General features: G+C 37.0%; 1 protein-coding gene across 1 annotated transcript in view; it reads right to left on the reverse strand.

The window, feature by feature from the left end:
• SLC2A13 (solute carrier family 2 member 13) overlaps positions 1-25,244 on the reverse strand; it is a gene marked incomplete at its 3' end in the record, with an annotated part of 373,708 nt that overhangs the window by 282,923 nt on the left and 65,541 nt on the right. Inside the window, exon 3 of the mRNA XM_080811884.1 lies at positions 2,556-2,764. Coding sequence (XP_080668010.1) covers positions 2,556-2,764 — 209 coding nt within the window. The remainder of the gene's footprint in view (positions 1-2,555; positions 2,765-25,244) is intronic.

The following is a 25,244-nucleotide window of genomic DNA, read 5'->3' on the forward strand; positions in this document are numbered from 1 at the left end:
AATTCATACGTGTGCAGAACAGGTTTTACCCTGATCAAGTTCCTCAATCATAAAAGCGAGGCCCCCAAATTACTTGCTATTTAACCCTGGCAAATCTGCCTTGTGAATTCATGCCATAATGCTAACAATTCTGCACTTTTGAAAAAGAACATGAGATTAACTTCAAAATTAAGCACAATGATGGTACACAAATAATACAAATCAAGAAATGGGTAAATTATAAATCCTATTAGTTGCAAAGTTTAAGGTATTTACCCAAGCATGGGACAAATGTTACTAAGATTCAATGGGTAACACAGTATTTTTTAAAAACATGGACACTGGGGAGGTATGTGCTATGGTGAGTGCTGTGAAATGTGTAAGACTGATGATTCACAGACCTCTACCCCTGGGGCAAATAATACATTATATGTTAATAAAAATAATTTTTAAAAAAGCCTGTGCCAAATATGTATAATATTTTATCTTTACCCAAGAAAAAGTACCCTATTTAACTCCAAAAGACCTCACATAAAAACTAAAGCAGATGCGGATAATTATAGTCCTAAGTACCTCAAGTTTCTTAAAAAACTTGGTTATACATTCCAAATCATCATGAAATTCAGTATGCACTGTCAACAGCTGCACGCCTACACCAGTCTGAAATTTTTCAGTAGATCCAAATGGAGCCACATGGTCAACGCTTTATAGTCAAATCAGTAGTATCCCTACTGCTAAACAGGAAGGCTTTTTTTATTAAGTTGTCGTCTTACCCTTTACATAATAAAAACTTATGTTCTCAAGAGTATTTAATATAAACTAATAACCTGAAAAGTTTTTCTACTCACACATTATCAGCACCTGAGCTTCAAGCATACAGATTACTACAAAAACAAGCTCATATTTCATGCAAACCACAGCCAAGAGAAATTCAGACAGGTGCATAAATGAAGGTATTTGTAATTTAAATGAACATTTAAAATAGTATTTTTAAATTAACACAATGTTCAACTCAGTAAAAGTGAATTATTTTGTTCAGAGCAAAATTCTCTAATACTTGCACTAACATCTTACTCGGGAAATGCGGACAGTGCCAGATACATGGTATATGCCCACTAACTTTGTTAAAAATGACCTTGGGGTGCTGGAGTGGCTCAGTGGGTTAAGCCTCTGCCCTTGGCTCAGGTCATGGTCTCAGGGTCCTGGGATCGAGCCCAGGTCTCTCTCTCTCTCTCTCTGACACACACACACACACACACACACACACACACACACACACACACAGATACACAGACACACATGCTGTGGGATCTAGCCCAGTATCGGGCTGTCTGCTCAGCAGGGAGCCTACTTCCCCCTCTCTCTCTCTCTGCCTGCCTCTCTGCCTCCTTGTGACTTCTCTCGGTCAAATAAATAAATAAAATCTTTAAAAAAAAAAAAAAAAGACCTTGCCCTAGATTCGGCTCACAGTTCACTAGGGCTTTGACCTCAGCAAGAAAATAACACCACACTCCTGTATTGCATATATATAATTTTGAGTAAATCAGGTGTGGCTAACACGGTCACCAGCTTCTGCACAGCATTTATTCTATTGTTTCAGGAAAGCACAGCCTTCAGCTCCACCATAAATAATAGCAGGAGAAGGTGAGGGAACACACCTTCTAAGACCTGTGTGACATATATCAATATAGGAGGGTTGGTGTTTGCCTCAAGTATAAAAAATAATCTAACACAAGTCAGCACTTCTATTTGGGTTACCAATTAATGTCAGGGCAAAAGGAAGGTTGGGAGAAAATGAGACAATTTGGGGAACTGTGAATCTAGCAGCGTAAGGGTTATTGTCGAGAAATGTATCATACACTGTCTACCTCACATCATGTACATTCTGCAAATCACTTACCCAAATCAGATTGTTACCATTAGAGACCTGCCTGAGACTTTGCAAAACCCTACAAGATTTCTTCTCTGAAAAGAAACTCATCAACATAAATAGACTAGAAACTTTTTTTCTTGGTTTTCTGACATGGTGAAATTTTGATTAGACAATTAAACACTTTAATGAAAACAGGGAAACTCAAAATTATTCCAAAACTAGGATCTCAAGGTATTCTTATTCATTATAAAAACTGATAGGGAGATTAGTGTAACACATGTAAGCAAGGTATTTATTTGTACTAAGGTGATTTATTTTAACTACAGTTCACACTATGACTTTTTGGTCATATGCAAACATAACTATATATATATACATATCAAAAATTACCCCTATATACAAAATGATGACAACCATGTCAAGTATATCCAATTTTTAAAGAATAAAGGAGACTATACAAAAATAAAAAGAGTAATTATGTGAAGATAGTGATATAATGGGGATAGTTTTTCCTTTTATAACATTATATTACTTTGAAACTGAATTAAAATATATTTATTTTGATTTGGTTATATACATAAAATCGCTGCATCATTTAGAGATATTAAATAATAGCAAAAGAATATAGTTCCTAATTTTATTTGGTTCCTAAATAAAATTTCTATGCAGTATTAAAATTCATATAAATACAAAATGTACATACCTGAGCCAACCTCTTTTTCCTCTTCTTCAATGTTGTTTTTGATGCTATCATATTCCTCATCAATGGTCTGGTTACCACGCATCTGAGACAAAATTCTACGGGCTTTCTGAGTCTGTCCTTTCTGAATCAGCCATCGAGGGCTTTCAGGTAAAAACAGAAAGCCAAAAAACTGTATAACTGCTGGAATTGCTGCAAGTCCCAACATGTACCTGCAATAAGAAATCCATGTATTATTATAAAATTTGGACTTATTAGCACTGAGTATGAATAAAAGGTTTGTGTTTACCATATGGAGAATAGTATCTAACATTAAATTAGAATGATTTTCTGTGTGTGTGTGTGTGTGTGTGTGTGTGCGTGTTTGTGTGTGAGGGAGAGAGAGAGACACCAGAAAAAAGAATGTTTTTATGCTGTAGTGGGAAACTGAAAAATGAGAAAAATCTAATTCTTCTCTCTTACACAAATTATAATAAAAAGGGGCAAAAGTCACAATAATTATGTGTATACATTCTGAACCACACACACCATGCAAAACACCATAATCACCATCCCTTTCTAATACTAATACATAAAATTCTTTATTTTACAACAGAAAATGAGGCTGAGACAAAACTCTGATAATCTGTTTAAAAAAACATTTTTCATTAAAATAAATGCCCCCAAACTATATATTGTTTTGCTCCGTGAATGATCAGTAATGATATCATTTTGCCATCAAGCATCATATTCACCCTCATTAACCATGGAGAAGCCCAGAGCAGAAAAAGATAGAAGCAAATAATCATTATCAAAATGACAGAGATATAGTAAATAAGTATATAATTTTAAATCCATCAGAGAAATAACAAAAATAGTAATATGAGAACATCAGTATCGAAGATTTCTCCAAAATTATTCTGACCACTGGAACGATCTTCTAACACCTCTCTGATTTTAGGCCTCCATCTTTTTTTTTGGAAGTTTTTCTTTTTTTTCTTTTTTAAAGATTTTATTTATTTATTTGACAGAGATCACAAGTAGGCAGAGAGGCAGGCAGAGGGAAAGGGAGAAGCAGGCTCCCCGCTGAGTGGAGAGCCCAATGCGGGGCTTGATCCCAGGACCCTGGGATCATGACCTGAGCCAAAGGCAGAGGCTTTAACCCACTGAGCCACCCAGGCGCCCCAGGCCTCCAACTTTTTTAATTGAGGGGTTAGATTAGATAAACTGCGAGGTCGCTTTCAAATGGCAACTTCTATGGATCTAGGACATTTGCATGTTTTCTGTTAATCCAAATTCTCTGTATATGTTCCATGGCAGATTTATGATAGCAGAGCCCAGAAAGCCAACTCTGATTACATCACAACCAAACTCACTGATATTCTTAAATCAATTAGAAGTCACTTGACTCAATACACTTTTTAAAACTATTCCAACTTTTAAGCTATGCTAAGCCCAAAATAGAGTAAACAGCCTTGAAGCCTCCAGATATATAATTTGTGACAGAAGTCCATTACTTCTTAAACAAATTTATTTTAATTCCAAAAACAGCAGAAAAAAAAATACGAATGTCACATGGGTGTTAAAACTACTTCTCACTCCAAGATACTTGCAAACCACGTATCTGATAAAGGTTTGGTATCCAAAACCTGTAAAGAACTTATCAAACTCAACACCTAAAAAACAAATAATCCAGTTAAGAAATGGGCAGAAGACATTAATAGACATTTTTTCCAAAGAAGACATATAGATGGCTAACAGACATATGAAAAGATGCTCAATATCACCCCTCAGCAGAGAAATATAAATCAAAACCACAATGAGATATCACCTAACACCTGTCGGAATGGCTAAAATTAACACAGGACACGAGATGTTGGTGAGGATTTGGAGAAAGGGGAACTCCCTTGTACTCTTGGTGGGAATGCAAACTGGTGTAGCCACTTGGAAAACAGTACGGACGGTCCTCAAAAAGTGAAAAAAGGAACTACACCACGACCCAGCAAATGCACTACCAGGTATTTTCCCAAGGGAAAAAAGTACTGATTTGAAGGAACATGTGCACCCTGGTGTTTATAGCAGCTCTATCAATAACAGTTAAATGATGGAAAGAACTGAAATGTCCCACTGACTGATGAATGGAAAAAGAAGCTGTGGATAATATACATGATGGACTATTAGTCACAAAAAAGAGTGAAATCCTGCCATTTGCAACAACATGGATGGAGTTAGAGTATATTATGCTAGGCAAAATGAAATAAGTCAGAGAAAGACAAATATCATCATATGATTTCACTCTTATGTGGAATTTAAGAAATGAAACAAATGAACATAGGTGTAAGAGAAGAGAGGCAAACCATAAAACAAACTCTTAACTATAGAGAACAAACTGAGGGTTGCTGGATGGGAGGGAGATAGTGGGGGAGGCGGGGAGGGATGGGCTAAATGGGTGGTGGGTATTTAGGAAAGGACCTGTTGTGATGAGCACTGAGTGTTATATGTAATCACTGAATTCTACTCCTGAAACTAATATTATGCTACATGTTAACTAACTGGAATTTAAATAAAAACTTGGGCCAAAACAAAACAAACAGTATCTCTCACTCCAAACAGTAGTTTAAAATACACATGGAAACAGAAAAATTAAGACTTTTAAAAGCAAACAAGGTTTTTATGACTAAATGAATTATTTGGCGTACAGTATTAGACAAAATCTTATTAAAAGTATTTTAATACTTTAATCCATGAGCTGTGATACTTATACCAATACTTAGTCATTCCTTCCTCTGCTAACTTACAGAACAGTGTTTTAACTTCCATTTATGTCACTATATCTCGTATTATATTATATACCTGTCTCACCTAATGGTGTATTTAACTTTGTATTTGACAAAGCACCTAATAAAATATCTTGCACACAGTAGGCACTTAGTAAATGCCTTAAGAAATGATACAAAAGCACCTATACATCTAAACTTTCTGTATTAGCTAGACAGAAAATAAGTATACTTTACATTTGTAAAGCACTGGTTCATGCAGCAATTCTTCTGGATCATTTAGCTCTGCAAACTTGGTTGCAAGGTAATTCCTTCCAATTAAACTGTTTGTTATTCCAGATATAATCAGACCTTTTCTGAAGAAGATGTCTCATCTGAAAACCAGATGAGAGCAGAGATTGGCTCACACAAATGCATGCTTGTGGCAGCTTCCTCTTAAGATGTTAAGATGTACAACCAAATGTATTACTTAAACATATATTTTATTGCTATAAATGAATGACATTTTTATTCATTTGTGTTCTCTTAAAGAAAAGGTTATATACAATTGTATTGCCAATTACTGCCAATTATGAAAAGAAAAGCAATAAATGGCAAATACCAAGTATGTTGGATTAGGAAACAAATTTTAAAAATCCTAAAAAATGGAAGCCTATGTGTCATTTCTCTACATCTTTCATGATCTTTCCTTCTGTTCTCCAAACCCCCTTAGTGATGAACTAAGATTAAAGGGCTGCACAGAGTACTTCAAAGCAGCACTTGAAATGAATATAGAAATTGAACCATTTTCAGGCCCAAAGATGCCCACATAATACTGTGCACTTTACTACTCATTATTTAACCCTAGGACACAGTATTTCTAAAAACTAAAAGAAAAAGGAGGAGGGAAGAAAAGGGAAAGACAAAAAGAAAACTGAAAATATACATATTAGCTTATGTTTCTAAAGCAAGCTATAGAAAACAGACTACTTCAGCTCTCTAGTCCTTTAAAACCCAGGAGTCTAGGTCTGAAATATACAATTCAGTGCCCTAACACTAAGATGAATGGCACCCAGCTGCCAACCTTTAAGGATACTGAGGCCTGGTTCCAGAGACTAGGCAAAATAAAACATACTTTATACATTTACATCCTAATGCTCCTAATGCTTCTCTTCTAGAAGTAAAACAAAGCTTATTTTACTAGATTTTGATTACCTTTCATGATGTACAGAATTTGCCACACCAAAATGAGTCTCTTTGGCATAAGGATTATTTTAGGCTGATTATCTTTAAGAAACTGCAAACATGGAAAAGCTCTGAAAACCAAATAGAAGTTACCCTTTTGTAAGAGGCATTTATATTTACAAAGGAAACCTCCATTTGTAAGGGTGTCTCCCTCTACCAGGAAGAGAAAGATAACTCAATCTTCAGAACTCTTATCAAAGAAGAAGGTAAAACTTAAATCTGTATCACAACCTTAGCCTTGTTTACTGTGCTCTTCCTGGTAATCTGTCTTAACTGACTCCCCACCCCCAAAATCTTCTTTTCTCTTAAGATGAACATGGTGAAGGCTTTGGCCACTTTAGGGAATTACTTAGTTTTATATGGGTCTCTCCCATTTATACAGAAAACACTAATGCCATTAAACTTTTATTTGTCTCTTGTTAAGTGATCTCATGTCAATTCTTAGACTAGGCAGAGGAACTCCGAAGGGGAGAGAAAAATTTTTCCTTCCAAACAATGACAAAAGTATTTTGATGATAATAAATTTCCAAGGTTTTGTAGAGACCAAATACAGAAGATGGAGGGTAGCTGTGGTTTATGATGGAAAGAGCATAGAAACAGACCTGGGTTCTATTCAGCCCTGGGCATACCAACCACAAAAGCCTGGTCAAGTTATTTAATATTTTAATGCACAGCTGACAACATCTATTTCATAGGACTGCTGAGAGAATTAAGTGAAACCATACCTAGAATGGTTTCTAGGTACCTAGAATGGAGAACCTAGAATGGAGAAGGTACCTAGAATGGAGAAGGCACTCAGCAAAAAATGTTTTTACCACCCTGATTCCTTCACCTATCAATTCAGTGCAACTTACCTATCTCAGCTGTATCATCCACCCAAAAGTCAGTAGGTACAACTAACCAATTTCTTTCTTGAGGAAAAACTGTTGCTCTGATAATGTACAGATTGGAGAAGAGGAGAAAAATAAAGAGATTGCCTGGCTGTGTTACTGATGAAAATTTTATCATGAGACTAAAAGAGCAAGAACTCCACCGGCTTAGTTAGGGCAGTATGTATTTGGGACTCCCCTTGATTCTTCGAAATCCAAGGAAATCAGGAACCACATGAATGACAAAAATATACTAATAAGATAAACAGTCTATTGACAAACCAGGGCAGTCAATCCCTGCAAAGAAGTGTTACTTATTGATATGGAAGATCTCATTATTATAAGTTAAATCAAAGGTTCTAAACCCTGGCTTCACATTAGAATGGGGGGAAGAAGACTTTTTTTTTTTTTTTTGAAATATTTATTTATTTATTTATTTATTTAAAAGATTTTATTTATTGATTTGGCAGACAGAGATCACAAGTAGGCAGAGAGGCAGGCGCAGAGAGAGGAAGGGAAGCAGGCTCCCTGCCAAGCAGAGAACCCGACACGGGGCTCGATCCCAGGACCCTGGAATCACGACCCGAGCCGAAGGCAGAGGCTTTAACCCACTGAGCCACCCGGTGCCCCTAGAATGGGGGGAAGAAGACTTTTAAAATATACCAGTGTCCAGGCCCTACCCCCCGCCCAGGATTTTGATTAATTGGTCTTGGCTTTAGGCCCAGGAAATTCTGTTTTATTAAAAGCTCCCCAGGTGGTGCTAATGTGCAGTCAGAGCTGAGAACCACTGATCTAAGTGTTTTTAAAAACCCAGGGGGCGAAAGTGAACATTGAGCACCCAAGGTCCATACTATAAGGCAAAAGCTATTTATCTTTTGGAGGCACACCAAGCTGACAGAAAGGGAAAAGCAGGTTCAGAACAAAAATGCCAAGCTTTCAGGAACTCTAGAATTCTTTAGAATCTTCTGTGGCATCCTGACCACTCACAGAGGTATCTTTTTAAACTTTCTCAGCTGAAGTTAACAAATGAGCTATTTTCGGTCCAACTAGCTGTATCAGCACCTGCCTACCAGGAAACTAAGGATGGGCCCTCATATGGTGAGCAATGCTTTTAAATGGTGTGGCTGGGACAGCTATCACCAAAGGAGACAAGCCTAACTATTTTATCTCAGATTAAGTCTTCTTCCCAGTGCCAAGAACTGAAGCTCTGTCAATCAAAGATCCTGCTTTCCCAGGTGACAGCCCTTCCCCTGGTGGTACCTCACATAAAACCAAATAGGTCCTGCATTGAATCCATATTTGCCGCCATTCTTGTTTTATAGGAATCATACTGCTCTCACCTACAAAACTGTAGGTTTTGTAGGAAAGTATCCTCTAATAGATGGCCATTCAGGGCACAGAACTGTGTAGTTCATAACTGCCCCACTTCTCTGATAACAAAATGGTTACCTGATAACATGGTCCACCGATAACATGATGAACACATTACTTATTCTCTAGTAGTTCCACAGTGATGATTATATTCCAAATACATTTTTTAAAAAATCTACTTGAATGTAGCTTAGGCATGTAATCACTTAGGAGCAGCAAGAGTAATAGCTAAGATAGCACCAGTTACTCTGTGCCAAGCACTGTTCAAAGGGCTTAAGAAATGTTAATTAATTTGTCTTCACAAGGACCCTATGAAGTGGGTATCATTACTGTCCCCATTTTAAAGACAAAGAAACCAGGTATAAACAAGATAAAGAACTAGTACGAAGTGCAACTAGGAGAGGGTGGGGGTAGGCGGTAGTTGGGGGGATAGGGAAGGTAAAAATGAAACAAGATGGGATCAGAAGGGAGACAAACCATAAGAGACTCTTAATCTCACAAAACAAACTGAGGGTTGCTGGGGGGTGGAGGGTAGAGAGAGGGTGGTTGGGTTATGGACATTGAGGAGGGAATGTGCTATGGTGAGTGCTGTGAAATGTGTAAGCTTGATGATTCACAGACTTGTACTCCTGGGGCAAATAATACATTATATATTAATTAAAAAAATATATATATATATAAATCAATCAATCTAGGCACTCTTGGGGCACCTAGGTGGCTCAGTGAGTTAAGCATCTAGGTCTTGATTTCAGCTCAGGTCATGATCTCAGAGTCCTGGAGTCAAGCCCTGTGTCATGCTCCATGCTCAACAGGGAGTCTGCTTGAGATTCTCTCTCTCTCTCCCTCTGCCCCTCCCCACCCCGCTCTTTCTCTAAAATAAATAAATTTTTTTAAAAAATTTAAAAATACAATAAAAATAAAATAAAATCTAGGCAATCTGGCTCCCAGTAATGTTTATTGTAAGACATGCTACAATAAATGTTTAATGATTAGTTAACTAAATTCTGCAGAAATCATAAAAGAGAATTTATCTTAACCTCATGTTTAAAGACTTTCAAGGATAACTTTGTAAGTTTCATCGTTCATTCACCTCTGTTAAATGTATTAAAGCACTGTACAATGATATGGCAAAGGGGCTTCCTGAGAGCAGTCAAACCCAGTCATACGGAGCACAGCACCTGACCCATGGCACCCATGGGAAGGGAAAGCACAGACCTGCCGGTGACAAATGGAATGTATTATTATTCCCGACATTGGAGTTTTACTATGAAAGTAATCAACTATGAATTAAAAGAAAATAATCTCATTTGTATGGGCAAACTTGTACTGCTTACTTTGAACGCTATGCCAAACTGAATTTGAATTTCATTTTTTAACATACACATACATTTTTCATGTAGGAAAAATATAGGTAACATGGCAGGAGACAGTTTAAAAGATGACTGCGAGCAAAAAAAAAAAAAATCAATTTGATCCTTTAAAACTATTTTACGTGAGGGGCATGATAGAGCTAACATTGCTTTCCACTACATTTTGGTTTTCAATCTCTGCCTCCCAAAGGCCTCTCCAAGCCTCTCCCCTTCCAAAAGGAATTGTGCAAAAGTGAGGAAGAGTATCTTGCATCCACATCCTATTTATTCCTCTTTTTCTGTCTGTGCTTTAAGCTCCCAATGCCTTACAACACAAGAGCTGTGTGATTTATGGTTTTAATTATAAGTCAAGCTATCCTAGAAAAACTATCATAGCTAAGAGAACTGTATTACAATATATTATATTTAAAGCAAATTGTATGCAACTGGTTTTACAGCTCTTGTGTTCTACTAAGGGAAAACACTTCGGTGTGAGACTTGTACAAGGGTTTTTCAGACACTGCAGTCAGGTAGCCAATTATCCGAATAGGGCCCTGAGAGCATTAAGGTGCAGTTCAATAACCACTTCCTTATTTGTCTACTAACCTCACATTGCTAAATGTAGTTTTCAACCAAATCCCCCTCTTATATTCTTAGTCACAGAGAATCTTGCTATTTTTCAAAGCACTTGGATTAGTTCAGTGACAATCTTTGAAGTTTGTCCTTTGTATAGTAAGGATTTTTAGCAATATTCTCTAATATCCAACACTGCCTTAAAAGACGCTGAAAAAAAATCAAGTCACAAGCCTGTATTTATAATTCTGATAGTTTTATTCCATCCTCTGTCTTCTAGCTTGCCTTCCATTTAATCTATTTCCTACTGATTTATAAATCATGTTCATGTTAGCCCTTTTTGAATAACACAGAAAAGTTAGAGGAATATCATAAATATTAAAATACTAAGGCTTACTCTTCAAAAATCTATAGTTTCCAACTGGCATCCTTTTACATAGAACTGTGAAATAAACTCTAAACCATTTCTCCCCAAAACAGTTCGTTGAAAATAAAAAGGGTCTGCAGTTCGAATCAGTAAATTCTTTGTTAAGTGTTACCTAATGAAGATTTACTGTATTGTTTGGAAGGGTAAGGCTGAATTCCTATGATCCATCTGAGCTGTTTACCCAGCAAACATTACCTTAATGCACATTAAGTCCCAAAGTCTAGGCCAATCATTAAGCATCATGAATGCACTTAAACCAGAGACAGTGTTAGCGCTGTTTAAATCTAGAAACATCCCCCAAGGTGGAACTTTCCAATACATATCATCTACCTTGTTTAGGGTAATGAAACGTTTTCCCCGTAGAAAGGCAAATCCAACCCCTACAAACCACATTCAAGAACACTGTTTCTTCCCTACATCTTGAGCTACTTGACTTCATTGTTCACTGTTTTTGTGGATTTTGTTTTTCATGTATTTCTCATATGCTTAATAATCATATGAGTTATGCATTTACTAAAAGATCTCTATTCTAGGATTTACAAAAGAAATGCTCACCATCATATATCAATCACAAGACATTTATATGATAATCACCAAATATAAATTATAAATTATGGGAAGGCCTGGGTGGCTTAGTCAGTTGGGCGTCTGCCTTCGCTCAAGTCATGATCCCAGGGTCCTTGAATCAAGCCCTGCATCAGGCTCCTTGCTCAGCAGGGAGAGCCTGCTTCTCCCTATGCCTGCCGCTCCCCCTACTTGCAACATGCTCTCTTTGACAAATAAATGAAATCTTCAAAAAAATTATAATTTAGGTAGTATGTTTCTACTTAATGCAAGCTTTAGATGAAAAAGGATGACACTGAGTTTAGCCACCTGCTAAAATTACAACTCACTTGTTAACATATTTTTCAATTTTAGTGCATGACTTATAACTCCATTTTAAGAAATTAAAATAATAAACTGAGATCCCAGGCTGGTAAATTAATTTCCCTCTGCCTTCAAGGGCCACACAGAACATCAACATTGATGACTGACATATCTGATAAACTGATGGCAGCTAGAGTGTAAACATGAGACCAAGGCTGAAAAGTACCTAAGAGAAAGGGGCGCCTGGGTGGCTCAGTCGGTTAAGTGTCTGCCTTTGGCTCCGGTCATGATCCCAGGGTCCTGGGATCGAACCCCACATCGGGCTCTCTGCTCAGCAGGGAGCCTGCTTCCCCCTCCCTCTCTCTGCCTCTCTGCTACTTGTGATCTCTGTCTCTCTCTGTCAAATAAATAAATAAAATCTTTTTTAAAAAAAAGTACATAAGAGAAACAAAAACCCCCCAAAAAAACAATATTTCCCAATTGGAGTCTTCAAATAAAAAGCAGGTGATACACGGTGAATGATTCTCTGTAAACTATCAATCAAAAATCTTGCCAAATATGTAAACATAAGAAAAAATTAACTCTGTGTAGGTAGGGGAAATGTCTCAAAGTGATTTGATATTGGTATATCAGGTACGTAGTTTGGCCAAGTTTATTTAGAGTGTTGTGATTACTGTAGAGGCAGTACGATATGCTTACTTTGACAGAGTAAGATGTGATATTAAATGAATGTGTTTTGCGCAGCTATTATGTAGTTTTCAACTACACAGCAAAATACAATGATTTGCACAAAATCCACAGTACTGGTGCTAGAAAGAATGCACACACAAACATACCTATACATATCCCTTTTGGGGGGGGGGTCACTCTGAAAGTCTTCTATATCCAAAGCGCTGGGCTAGGGCTTTGGGAGATATAATGATTAGCAGACATCCTTCGCTTCAAGGAGCTCATACACTAGTAATCATCAAACAAAACAGGATTACGTTTAATTGCTATGACTGAGGTTTTGGCACAGGGTAGGAACAAGGACAGAAGTTATTTCAACAGAGGCTGTTAGAAAAAGTGTTGTGGCAGAAACATTTAAGTTAGTCACTGGCCAACGCAGAAAAGGGATGTAACGGAGGGAGCTAACAGAAGGTGCAGGTCAGTTTGTAGGTACAATTTGCATATAATAAAATGAAGAGATCCAAAATATACCATCCTAAGAGTTTTGAAAAATAAATGTATCTTTATAATGACCACCCCAGTAAAAAAATAACATTTCCATCATTCCAGAAAGTTCCCTATACCTCTCTCTTTCTAGTCAATCCCCACTGCCACAGAAAACCAATGACTGAATTTCTGTCCCCATAGTTTATTTTACATGCTAATGAACATCATATGGAATCATGGGATACTGTACTGCTCTGTGTTTAACTTCTTTCACTCCTGTTTTTTGAGAGACATCGACATCACTGTTCTATTTCATGGTTTATTTATCTATCCTTATTGGTCTATTTTGATTACTTGAGCTGTATACTAAGTCTTGAAACCAGAAGGAGCTCTCCAATTTCATGCTTCAAGATGGTTTTGGCAATTCTAGGTCCTTTACTTTTCTATAAAAATTTTTAGAATCACCTTGTCCGTTTGAATGAATTTGAAAGATTGTAAATGGTGATAGTGGACATCTCTGCCTTGCAACTGATAGTCAGGAAAAGCACTGCAGCTTTCACCACTGGGTATGAAGTTGGCTGCAGGTTTTCTCAGACATGTCCTTTATTGAGTTCAGGAAGTGCTCTTCTAGTTTGCTGGAAGGTTTGCGCATACATGAATGTTATTCTTTCAAATGCTTTCTCTGCATATATTGAGTTAATTATATAGGTTCTCCTCTTTTTAGTAATTTGAACATGGTGACCCGCATGAATTAATAATTTTCAAATGCTAAATAACCTGATTTTCCTCAGAAAACTGTGTCATAATTTATTATGCTTCTATTTATTGCTAATTTTGATTTGTTACTATTTTGCAAGGATACTTACAATCAGCACCTAGAGTTTTTTGTTCTTATAACAATAGCTTGGGCTATATTCGAGTTATGCTGTCCTCAAAATCCCAGCTGGGAAGTATTCCTTCCATCATTCTTTCCTTTTTTTTTTTTTTTTTAATTTTATTAATTTATTTGACAGACAGAGATCACATGTAGGCAGAGAGGCAGGCAGAGAGAGAAGGGGAAGCAGGCTACCTGCCGAGCAGAGAGCCCGATGTAGGGCCTGATCCAAGGACCCTGAGACTATGACCTGAGCTGAAGGCAGAGGCTTTACTAACCCACTGAGCCACCCAGGTGCCCCGCATCATTATTTTCTTAAAGCTTTTGTTTAAGTTTGGAGCTACTTCTTCCATAACTATTTTACAAAATTTAGCACTGAGACCATCTGGGCCTCAATTTTGCTTTGCAGGTAGGCTACTAAAAATGATTCAATTTATTTAACAAATACCGGGATATTCAGATTTTCCATTTCACCTTGTGTCAGTTCTCAGTAGGACTGTGATCTTCAAGCAATATTTCCATTTCACCTAAGTTGTTGAAATTTTTTTTTAAGATTTTGTTTATGTATTTGACAGAGATCACAAGTAGGCAGAGAGGCAGGCAGAGAGAGAGAGAGAGGGAAGCAGACTCCCTACTGAGCAGAGAGCCCCATGTGGGGTTCGATCCCAGGACCCCGAGATCATGACCCAAGCCGAAAGCAGAGGCTTTAACCCACTGAGCCACCCAGGCGCTTCTAAGTTGTTGAATTTATTGGCACAAAGTTGTTCAAAGTGTTCCCTCATTATTCTAATAATGTCCATAGCAATGATATTTTTTTACTCCTGATATTGATAACTTGTGCTTTAGCTTTTTTCTTAATCAGTCCTATCAGTTTATCAATTTTATTAATCTTTACAAAGAATTAACATTATTTTTTCTATTGCTTCTATTTTTCTATTGTTTCTATTACATTGACTTCTAGTCTTTATTATTTATTATTTCTGATTAATGAGTTCTATTATTATTATGAAATGTCCCTTTTTATCTCTGGAAATACTGCTTCTCTTAAAGTCTTACTTTGTGTGATTATTAACAAAGCCACACCAACATACTTGGCGTTTGTATTTCTCTTCCCATTCTTTTATCTTAACCTATCAGTGGCATTATACTTAAATTGTGTCACTTTTAGACATTATAGACTCTGTCATGTTTTTGTGCAAAATGAGTATTTTTTATATTTTACAATTATTGCAATGATTGGGTTTTAAGTCTACCATTTGCTATTTGCCTTCCATTTGTTCCGTCTGTTTATTTCTGGTCTGGTTCTTCCTTTCTTGCCTTTGTTCAGCTTACCCAAATATTTTAAATATCCATTTTAATTCTTTTTTTTTTTTTTTTAAGAGAGAGAATGTGAGCTGGGAGTGGGGGAGGGGCAAAGGAAAAGGGTGAGGAAGAGAGAGAATCTTAAGCAGACTCCATGCCAGGAGTGGAGCTGGACATGGGACTTGATCTTATGACCCTGAGATCACGACCTGAGCCAAAATCAAGAGTCAGACACTTAAGTGACTGAGCTACCCAAGCACCACTCCATTTTGATTTTTTTTTTTTTTAATATTTATTTGAGAGAGATAGAGGGAGAAAACAGGGGAGGGGGAGAGGAAGAGGGAAAGAAGCAGACTTCCCACTGAATGAGGAGCCCAATATGGGGCTTGATCCTATGACCCTAAGATCATGATCTGGGTGGAATCCAAGACTTGGATCCTTAAGTGACTGAACCACTCAGATGCCCCTCCATTTTAATTCTTATAATTGCTTCTTAGCTATATCTTTTTATAATACAGTCCAGTGGTTGTTCTGGGGACAAAAATATATATCTTTACTATTTAGAGATAACATCATAAGTCTTCAGAAACATACAATTTCCATTTACTTCCTCTAACTTTTTTATTATTGTCATCATATATTCTATAGCTAACTACATTTAAATGTAAAATAATATATCTTTTGAAAAAATTGAGAGAATAGTCCTTTATATTTAGCCTCCTATTTATGATAGCTGGTGCTCTTCTTCTTTATGTTAGATGGGCCTTCATCAAGGGTCATTTCCCTCAGTCTGAAGAATTCCCCATAGCATTTCTTACAATGCAGGAGGTCTGGTGGTGAGTTTCTCTTAATTTTACTTTATCTGAAAGTATTTTTATCTTACCTATATTTTTGAAGGACATTCTCCCACTGGATTGGCATTTTTCTTTCAGTACAGTTGACCCTTGAGCAACATGGAAGTGAGGGGCACCCACCCTGCGCAGTCAAAAATCCACATGCAACTTCTGACTCCCTTCAAAACGTAACTATTAACAGCCTACTGTTGACTGGAAGCCTTACCAGTAACATTCGATGAACAGTTGATTAACACAAATTCTGTATGTAATATGTATTATGCACTGCATTCTTTAAAAAGCTAGGGAAAAGAAAATGTCACTTAGAAAATCATAAGAGAAAATACGTTTACAGTACTATACTGTATTTGTTGAAAAAATCTGTCTAGTGGACCCATGCAGTTCAACCCCATGTTGTTCATGGGTCAACTGTAGCTTAAAGATGGCATGCCATTGTCTCCAGACCTCCCATTGCTCCTGATGTAAAGTCAGCTATCATTCGTACTGCTGTTCCTCTTCATGTAATGTGTCTTTTTTCCCTTGGATCCCAACTCTCTCCATATGTACATTCTGTTTTCAGCCATTTGATTATGATATGCCTGCATATGCTCATCTTTATATTTATCCTACCTGGGATTCACTACATTCTAGAATCAGTATTTAGTGTTTTCATCACATTTTGGAAGTCTGCAGCCATTACCGTATTTTTTTAACATAGTTTTCCCTCATTCCTTCTTGGATTTCAATTACATATATATTAGACCACTCAGTATTAATTAGAAGTATGTAAGAATATTCAACATTGTGTCTTTGGTCACAGAGGCCTCTTTTTCAACTTTATTATTTTCTCTTTTTCAGATTAGGTGATCTCAATGGATCTACCTTCAAGTTTTCAGGTCCTATCTTCTGCTATCTTCAATTTGCTGTTAAGTCCATCCAATGAATTTTTTAGATGCTAATTTGCAATTTCAGGGAGTGTACCTAAATAATTAGAATTTCTATTCGGTATTATTTTTTATAGTTTGCACTTCTTTGCAGAGATTCACCATGTGGTCACTCAGTATGACTATCTGGTTTGCTAAGTCCTTCAACACATTAAAAGGAGCTGCTTTAGGGGCCCCTGGGTGGCTCAGTGGGTTAAAGCCTCTGCCTTTGGCTCAGGTCATGATCCCAGGGTCCTGGGATCGAGCCCCACATCGGGCTCTCTGCTCCACGGGGAGCCTGCTTCCTCCTCTCTCTCTGCCTGCCTCTCTTCCTACTTGTGATCTCTGTCTGTCAAATAAATAAAATCTTAAAAAAAAAAAAAAAGGAGCTGCTTTAAAGTCCTTTTTTTTGCTAATTTCAACATCTGAGTTATCTTGAGGTCTGTCTATATTGTCCAATTTTTCTTTATGTGTCAAAAATTCTGTTTATTCACATGTCTAATAATTTTTTGTGTTTTAAGTATCATGAATGGTAAACTGTAGAGACTCTAGATTTTATTCCTTTCTTCTGAATGATGTAGACTTTTTTCCTCTCAGCCCCCTTGAGTTTTCAGAGGCTGGGTTTTATACTTGGTTACTGTGAATCTGATTAAGTTTTGGTCTTAGGGAAAATCCTTAATCACGCAACAAAGTCTTTACTTCTAAGGCCCAGTCCTTCTATAGCTCTAATGAAAAGCCTGAGCTGTAACCTCAAGTTTCAAACCCCGAATATGTCACTCCCCATAGAGGCAGGAAATAAAATCTCTCCCAGCTTTTATCATCTTGTAACTGTTGTTGTCCACAGGCTCCATAGAATCTCTGCTATATATTCAGAGTTCTGAGGTCAGTAAAACATCTGTGGCAAATTAATATTCAGATTTGGGGGGCTTCCTCCTCTATGAATCATTCTTTTTCTGGACTTTCACCCTCAAATTCCAACCCCACTCTGACCACCCCAAACTCTAGCCACTGAGACTGTAAGTCAATAAAAAACTGTCATTTTCTACCTAAGTTCTAGTTGTCCATTATGGATTGAGAGTTACCCTCAAGTAAAGCCATAAATGTAGAGTCACTACGAGTCACTCAAGAATCAGATCTCCTGGGGCTCCTGGATGGCCAAGTCAGTAAAGCCTCTGCCTTCGGCTCAGGTCACGATCTATGGGTCCTGGGATCCAGCCCAACGTTGGGCTCTCTGATTAGCGAGGCATCTGCTTCTCTCTCTCTCTCTCTCTCTCTCTCCCTCTGTACACACTCTCTCTCCCCGACTCTCTAATAAATAAAATAAAATCTTAAAAAAAAAAAAAAAGAATCAAATCCCCTTCAGTTCCAATCTATTCTTAGAGCTGGAGTTTTTTTTTTTTTTTTTTTTAAGATTTTATTTATTTATTTGACAGACAGAGAGCACAAGCAGGCAGAGAGGCAGGCAGAGAGAGAGGAGGAAGCGGGCTTCCTGCTGAGCAGAGAGCCCGATATGGGGCTCGATCCCAGGACCCTGGGATCATGACCCGAGCCGAAGGCAGAGGCTTTAACCCACTGAGCCACCCAGGTGCCCCAGAGCTGGAGTTTTTGGAGGGTTTTTTTTTGGAGTTTTTAAAATTTGTCTGTGGTTTATAATAGTCATCTTTAGGAGAGATTCGTCTTATAAAAACCACTCTCATTAGTAAACTATACTTACTGTTTACCTGGGAAAAAAAACCAGATGGCTGAAAGTGAGGGAAATTTTTATTGCCAGATTTAGATACAAGATAGAAAACCAACCCAAAGCTTTCTAGAGATGACAGCAAAGAGTATGTATTAGCATTTAAGGGTTTGTACATATGTTCATAGCTGTTAACTCACCTGATCCTAATAATACTGTAGAACGGCAGAAGCACTGGCTACATAAAGATATCCGAGCACAGATAAATTAATTTATGTGCTGTGAAAGCAAGTCTTAAACCTATTCCTCCCACAACACTATCGATATCTTTATGATAAAGAGTCTTATATCCTAATATTGCCAATGACGAAACTACAGGTATCTTCAGCATGAAGGTGTTTACTTGTAATCAAGCTGTTAGCCAAATCCATCTTTCTTAAGACGGCCACTGCATGGTTAGTTTTTTTTTTTTTAAGATTTTATTTATCAGATAGAGATCACAAGTAGTCAGAGAGGCAGGCAGAGAGAGAGAGAGAGAGAGGAAGGGAAGCAGGCTCCCTGCTGAGCAGAGAGCCCGATGTGGGGCTCGATCCCAGGACCCTGAGATCATGACCTGACCCAAAGGCAGAGGCTTTAACCCACTGAGCCACCCAGGCGCCCCGATTAGTTTTTTTTTAAAGACAGATTTATACTCCGTATTTTGTATGGAGCCAAGCACCACTGATCTCTGAGAACTAAATTATAAAAACACCTTCTCCAGCATGAATTTGTTTAGAAATATCACCTTTTTGAAACATCATTCTTAAAAGCATCTTACTGACATGATTTTTTAAATTGTAAAATATTAGAGGGGAGAGAGGCTCACTAATTTTTCATCCCAAAGTAAAAGTTATTTTCTGTACTTTCAATAAACTTGATTCAAAGTACTACTAAAGAGAGTGCAAGGGATTTGAAGTTCTACTCATACCCATGAAGACCACCTTTCTATGTCCCCTTCAAGCTCCCTGATAGTCATCATAGCTCTCCACCTAGCTGCTTTAAAATTTCTCACTATTGCCCACATATGACTGGCCCTTTCACACTACTTACTGGGCTTCTGGAAATTATATTCCACCTAGAATTTCCTTCTCCTCACTATGCCTGGAACTCTCTTATTCATAAAGACTCAGTTCAAATATCTTTCCAGCATAAAGCTAACAAATTCACATACCTTAAGAGTTCTCAAAACACTATCCAACATTTAATTAACAAGTTAATGAAAAAGTTTCTTTGTTAGTCTGTGACGTACCTGAGAACAGGTATGTTTCTTACGTGTCTGTCTCTAGTAGCGTGCACAACATAGTATACAGAAGGTGCCCCCCCCACAACAAGTTTTTCTTGAATGACTGAATGATTCTTATACTAACTGATGTCTCCAAGAGTAACACACCTCACTACCTCACACCTGTATTCTGGTCACAGCCTCATAAATATGTTCCCTGCAACCATGCAGGGGCCAAGAGTTCTAATAAATTCTGGGCATCACTCTATTAATCTTTGACTTAACATTATAGCATGCTCTGCTCTAAAATAGTTTCTCTTTTCCTGTAGATAGAAGTTTAAAACCTCTAAGCCTCGAATTCACAGACCTCTAGAATCTGGCCCCTATCTCTCATTCACTTCATTACCTCTGTTTCAAGCCTCCTCATCCTGCCCTCACCTAGCCTATATTCTGCCCGCATTTCCACCTGTGTCTGCCCATTCTTCAAAGAACTCAGTACAGGTCTCACACTATTCATGAACTAGCCTGAAGATATTCCAGAAAAATCTCTCATACAGATGTTGCTAACTAATACTTTGTGCTTCTCATTCAACACTTAACATTTTCTCAATTTCTACTTCCTCAGCACACACAAAAAGCATGATGTAAATGATGAAAAATGTGAAAATACCTAGCACATTCAGACACCAAATGCTTATGTATGGGCTAGTGAGATAACTCTAATTTTAAAAACTTAAATCTGAGAATAAAATGCATAAAAATCAACATAAAGGAGAATAATTTAGCCCCTCTTAGTACTGTAAGTCACATGATGGTTTGTGTAATCATTAATAGAGGAATACTTATTTGAAAACCAGCTATGTCCAAAAAAGAAGGACAAAAGTGTTCTGAAACCAGGGAGGCCTATTATTTCGAGGAAAGGAATGGGCTCAGAAACTAATTTTCATTCTCTGATTTTTATTCTTAATAAACACTTATAATTAATAATTTAGTTCTCCAGCTATCTATGAAGTAAAATGTATTCCTCAAAATACATTAATGAATTGGTATTTTGGTTTAAAAATCAATACCTTCTCGCTTCAGTTAAGAGTTCCTTCCCTAGAGCTGAATCAATTCAGCTCAGTTCAATAAACATTAATTGAGCATTTTCTATGTTCCAGGCTCTTTCCTAGATCCAAAAATGAGTACAAAGTCAATGACATTCAGAAGTTCCAAAGTGAATTAGGAGACAGACAAAAAAGTAACAGTTCAAAGTAAGATGTGTATAAAACAGTGAAGCTACATACAAAGTCTTATGAAAGGACAAAGGGACAGAAACAGCTTCACATGATACATAAAAGCAGAGATTTAAAGGAGGAGTCACAGGTAGACCAGTAAAGCAGGACAGGGTAGGAAAGCACTATAGGTAAAGTAAGCAGACAGAAAAAACCTAAAAACATGAGAAAGCAAAATGCAATTGGCGTATCAGGTATACAGCCATGACTGTTATATAAAGGAAGAGAGAGGGAGGCAATGATAAGTTATAAAAATCTAGAAAAGCAGGGCACAGATTGGATAACCACAAACCATGATAAGAGCTTGATTTTTTATTTCCTGTGGGAAATGGAGAGGCTGTGAAACACTGACAGTAGCATGCCCAGGTAAGTGTTTTATACAATCGCAGAGGCAGCTGTTAAATTTACTCTATTATATATTTATTGGAGGCCTGCAACAGGCCAGACTGTAACTCAGCAATAAAAAAACAAAAACAAAAACAAAACAAAAAAAACCTTCATTTGCTTGAGGTGTAGTGAGTGAATCTATGTCCAAAAAGCAAGACTAAAAAATATCTGCACAGAAAAGGCAGTGATAAAACTTTATATCATTAATACTATTAAACTACCTCTGCCATCTTTATAAGCACTACAGGTAGGTAAAAATAAAATTTTTCGTGGCAGCATGAGTCATCAGGGAAACGCAAATCAAAATCACAATGAAATACCACTTCGTACCCACCTAAGATGACAATAATCAAAAAGATAAAAAACGTTTACTAGGATACAAAAAAACTGGAATTCTCATACACTGCTAAGTGGGGATGTAAAATAGTACAGTACTTTGGACAACAGTCTGCCAGTTCCTTGAAAGGGTAAACTTAGTTACCACATCGCCTAGTAATTCCACTCCTGGGTGTATGTATACCCAAGAGACTTAAAAACATGTCCACCTTGAAAGTTGTATAGAAGTGTTCACAGCCAAATAAATATAAATAGCCAGTAGCTGTTTATAATAGCCCAAAACTGGAAACGTCCATCAACTGGGAAGTGGATAAATGGGATGTGCTATATCCATATTATTTGCCAATAAAAAGAAATACTTACACGTACTACAATATGAATGAACCTTGAATAAAAATGGTCAGTGAAAGAAGCCAGTCAACAAGAGACCACATATTGTTACATGAAATATTCAGAACAGGCAAATCTATAGAGACAAAAAGTAGATTAACGATCACCTAGAGCTGACAGAAGCTGGTAGGCTGGGGTACAAAGTTTCTTTTGGGGGTAATGAAAATATTCTAAATTTGACTGCAGTGATGGCCAGCCACACAGCTCTGTGAATATACTAAAAGCCACTGAATTGTTGTATTATAAACACATAAAGTGAATGGTGTGTGAATTATATCTCAATAAAGTTGTTTTTACAAAATTCTAATCATTAATGATTGCTTCAAAATCCTTATTCCTCTTTCCTCATGAAGCTGGATGACATTTTCCCAGCAAACAATGTATAATAACACAAGCGTGCTAGACAAATATCAAGGTTCAATTTTCCACTGGCAATTCTCTTTTCCAGAAAAACTAATCTTGTAGTTGTTCAGCAGAAAACAATTTATTTCTATGGTCTCCAAATAAGAGAATAGCTTTGGCCCACCTGGCACAAAAGACGAGTTAGTTTTTCAAGAACATCAAAGGCTAAAAAGTTTTTAGGTCTGATTAATCAGTATCATCTTCTATAAGCCTTCATCTGATCACTACTGTAAAAATTTTCAGTGACTACTTTTTAAATTATAAAATATTAGAAGCAGAATGAGGAAGAAAGTAGTTAGATTTCAAGTAAGAAGAACTGGCCCTAAACTCTTCTATGTAACAGCCAGGTGGCCTCAACCAATTCTTTAACTTCTCTTAGCATTTTTTTAAAATCTAAAAATCATATCAGTTCCACCAGTTTTCTCAAAGTTTTGGTTAGGATCAAATAATACTCACTAACAGACTCTAGAACTGTTCATCACTACAACGTAAACTAGTAAAATCAGGGACACTGGTCATATAGTAACACCAAATGTTTGGTAACTTGAGAGTTTCAGAGGCAATACAAGTCAAAAAGAGAAATAAGGAAACAACGTTAAAATGTAAAAACTCTTGTAAGATAGGGGACACCTTACTTTGTAACATGCAAAGCTATGAGCATGATAAAGTTCTATATATGACATCTACCCCCACATTTTAATTAGGATTTCTGAAATATACTGCCACAAGAATGAATTATTTGTTGTTATAATTTTAAATAAGTTATAATGGCTGACCGTTCTAAAGCTGATGTTAAGGTAGTACTTCAACCTTTATTTGCTTGTAACCACACTCCCATTAGCCCAAGAATCAGAGAAGTTAAATGGACTGTTAAGGATGCTAAATACTGGAAGAGAATAACACACAGAGAATTCACCAGGAAAAAAAAGGAAACTTATCTGCATGTGGACAGAATGCATATTCATGCAAACAAAAAGTGAGTTCCAAGAGATCTGGTATGTTAATGCATTCGGCTGACTACCAGCCTAAGTTAGTTTTCCCATTCTCTTATATTTTATTTTTTCACCCTTCAGTCTAGTATTGTGGGAAAAAGCACACAGAATGCTATTCCGCTTTACTGCAAACTTAGTCTCCAGCCTCAGCTGGGATCCCATGGTTATTTGGAAAATAATTTTTGTGTCTAGTCTTTTCTTTCTTATACTTTCCATGGCAGCTATAAGCATTTAACATTTATTTTCTCTAGGCCTCTTCCCTATCACCTCCAAGCCTCATCTGTACGGATAAAGAAAACAGAAGTCATAGGATGTGTTTTCCTTCAACCTCACTTATAAGTTAACTATTATAGTATCCACCCTTTAATCATTCATCAGAATAGCAAATAATAGTGTGACTCGTTGCTTATTGATCATCTGCCATATGCCAAACAGCAGGCTGAAGACTTTATATATAGATGCTGCAATAATCTTACAAGTACTTTTGGTCCCATTTTTCACAATTACAAGAGTGAAGTTCAGGGACCTAAGTAACTTGTTCAAGGTTTGTAGCTAATGAGAGGTAGAAAACAGATCAGAATCCAGGTCTGTCTATAACTGTGTCACCCTGTCTCTGAAAAGTGTTCTAATGCCTGCCCAAGACCTCCATTCTACACAAGGACAACACATTCATAAAATTATTTTCAATGCTATATGATCTCTCTTTTCTAACCAGTGCTGAGAAAATATATCTAAATCTCTATACTTAAGTAAAAAACATGGCTTAAGCACTTTATATGTTTTCATTTAAGAGCTTTTTTTTTTTTTTTAGAGAGAGAGAAAGCATGCACCCGTGCGGGCACTGGGTGGGGCAGAGGCATAGAGAATCATAAGGAGGCTTCACACTCAGCACAGAGCCCAACTTGGGGCTCAATCTCACGACTCTGAGCTGAAATCAAGGGTCAGATCTTTAACTGACTGAGCCACCCAGGCACTCTTAAAAATAGATTTTTAATAAAAGCATATATGTGTGTGTATATATATAACTTACATTAATAAATTAAAAGATTTTTTTGTTTATTTTTGAGAGAGAGAGCACAAGGGGGAAAGGGCAGAGGGAGAGAGAGTGTGTGTCCCAAGCAGACTCTAACGTGGGGCTACAATCTGAGCAGAAACCAAGAGTCAGAAACTAAACCAACTGAGCCACCCAGGTACCCCTAAAATTTTTTAACTTAATGTAAATAAATGAGTTAGATCTACTTAAAGACATGGGGTTGAAAAACTGACTTTCACTGAGTTTCTAAGAAAAACTCAAAATATCAGTTTATGTGGGTTAACAGTTATCTTTCTAGTTCTCTATTCTATCTTTCCAGTCCTCTATTCTATCTACAGAGTGGAAAAGGAAAGATTAAATTTCCAGTTTCTTCAATTTTCCAGTAATTTCTCACTTTGGCAGAGATTCATTCCTTC

The sequence above is a fragment of the Martes martes genome (genome assembly GCF_963455335.1).
Source record: "Martes martes genome assembly, chromosome: 8".
NCBI classification, from domain to species: Eukaryota; Metazoa; Chordata; class Mammalia; order Carnivora; family Mustelidae; genus Martes; species Martes martes.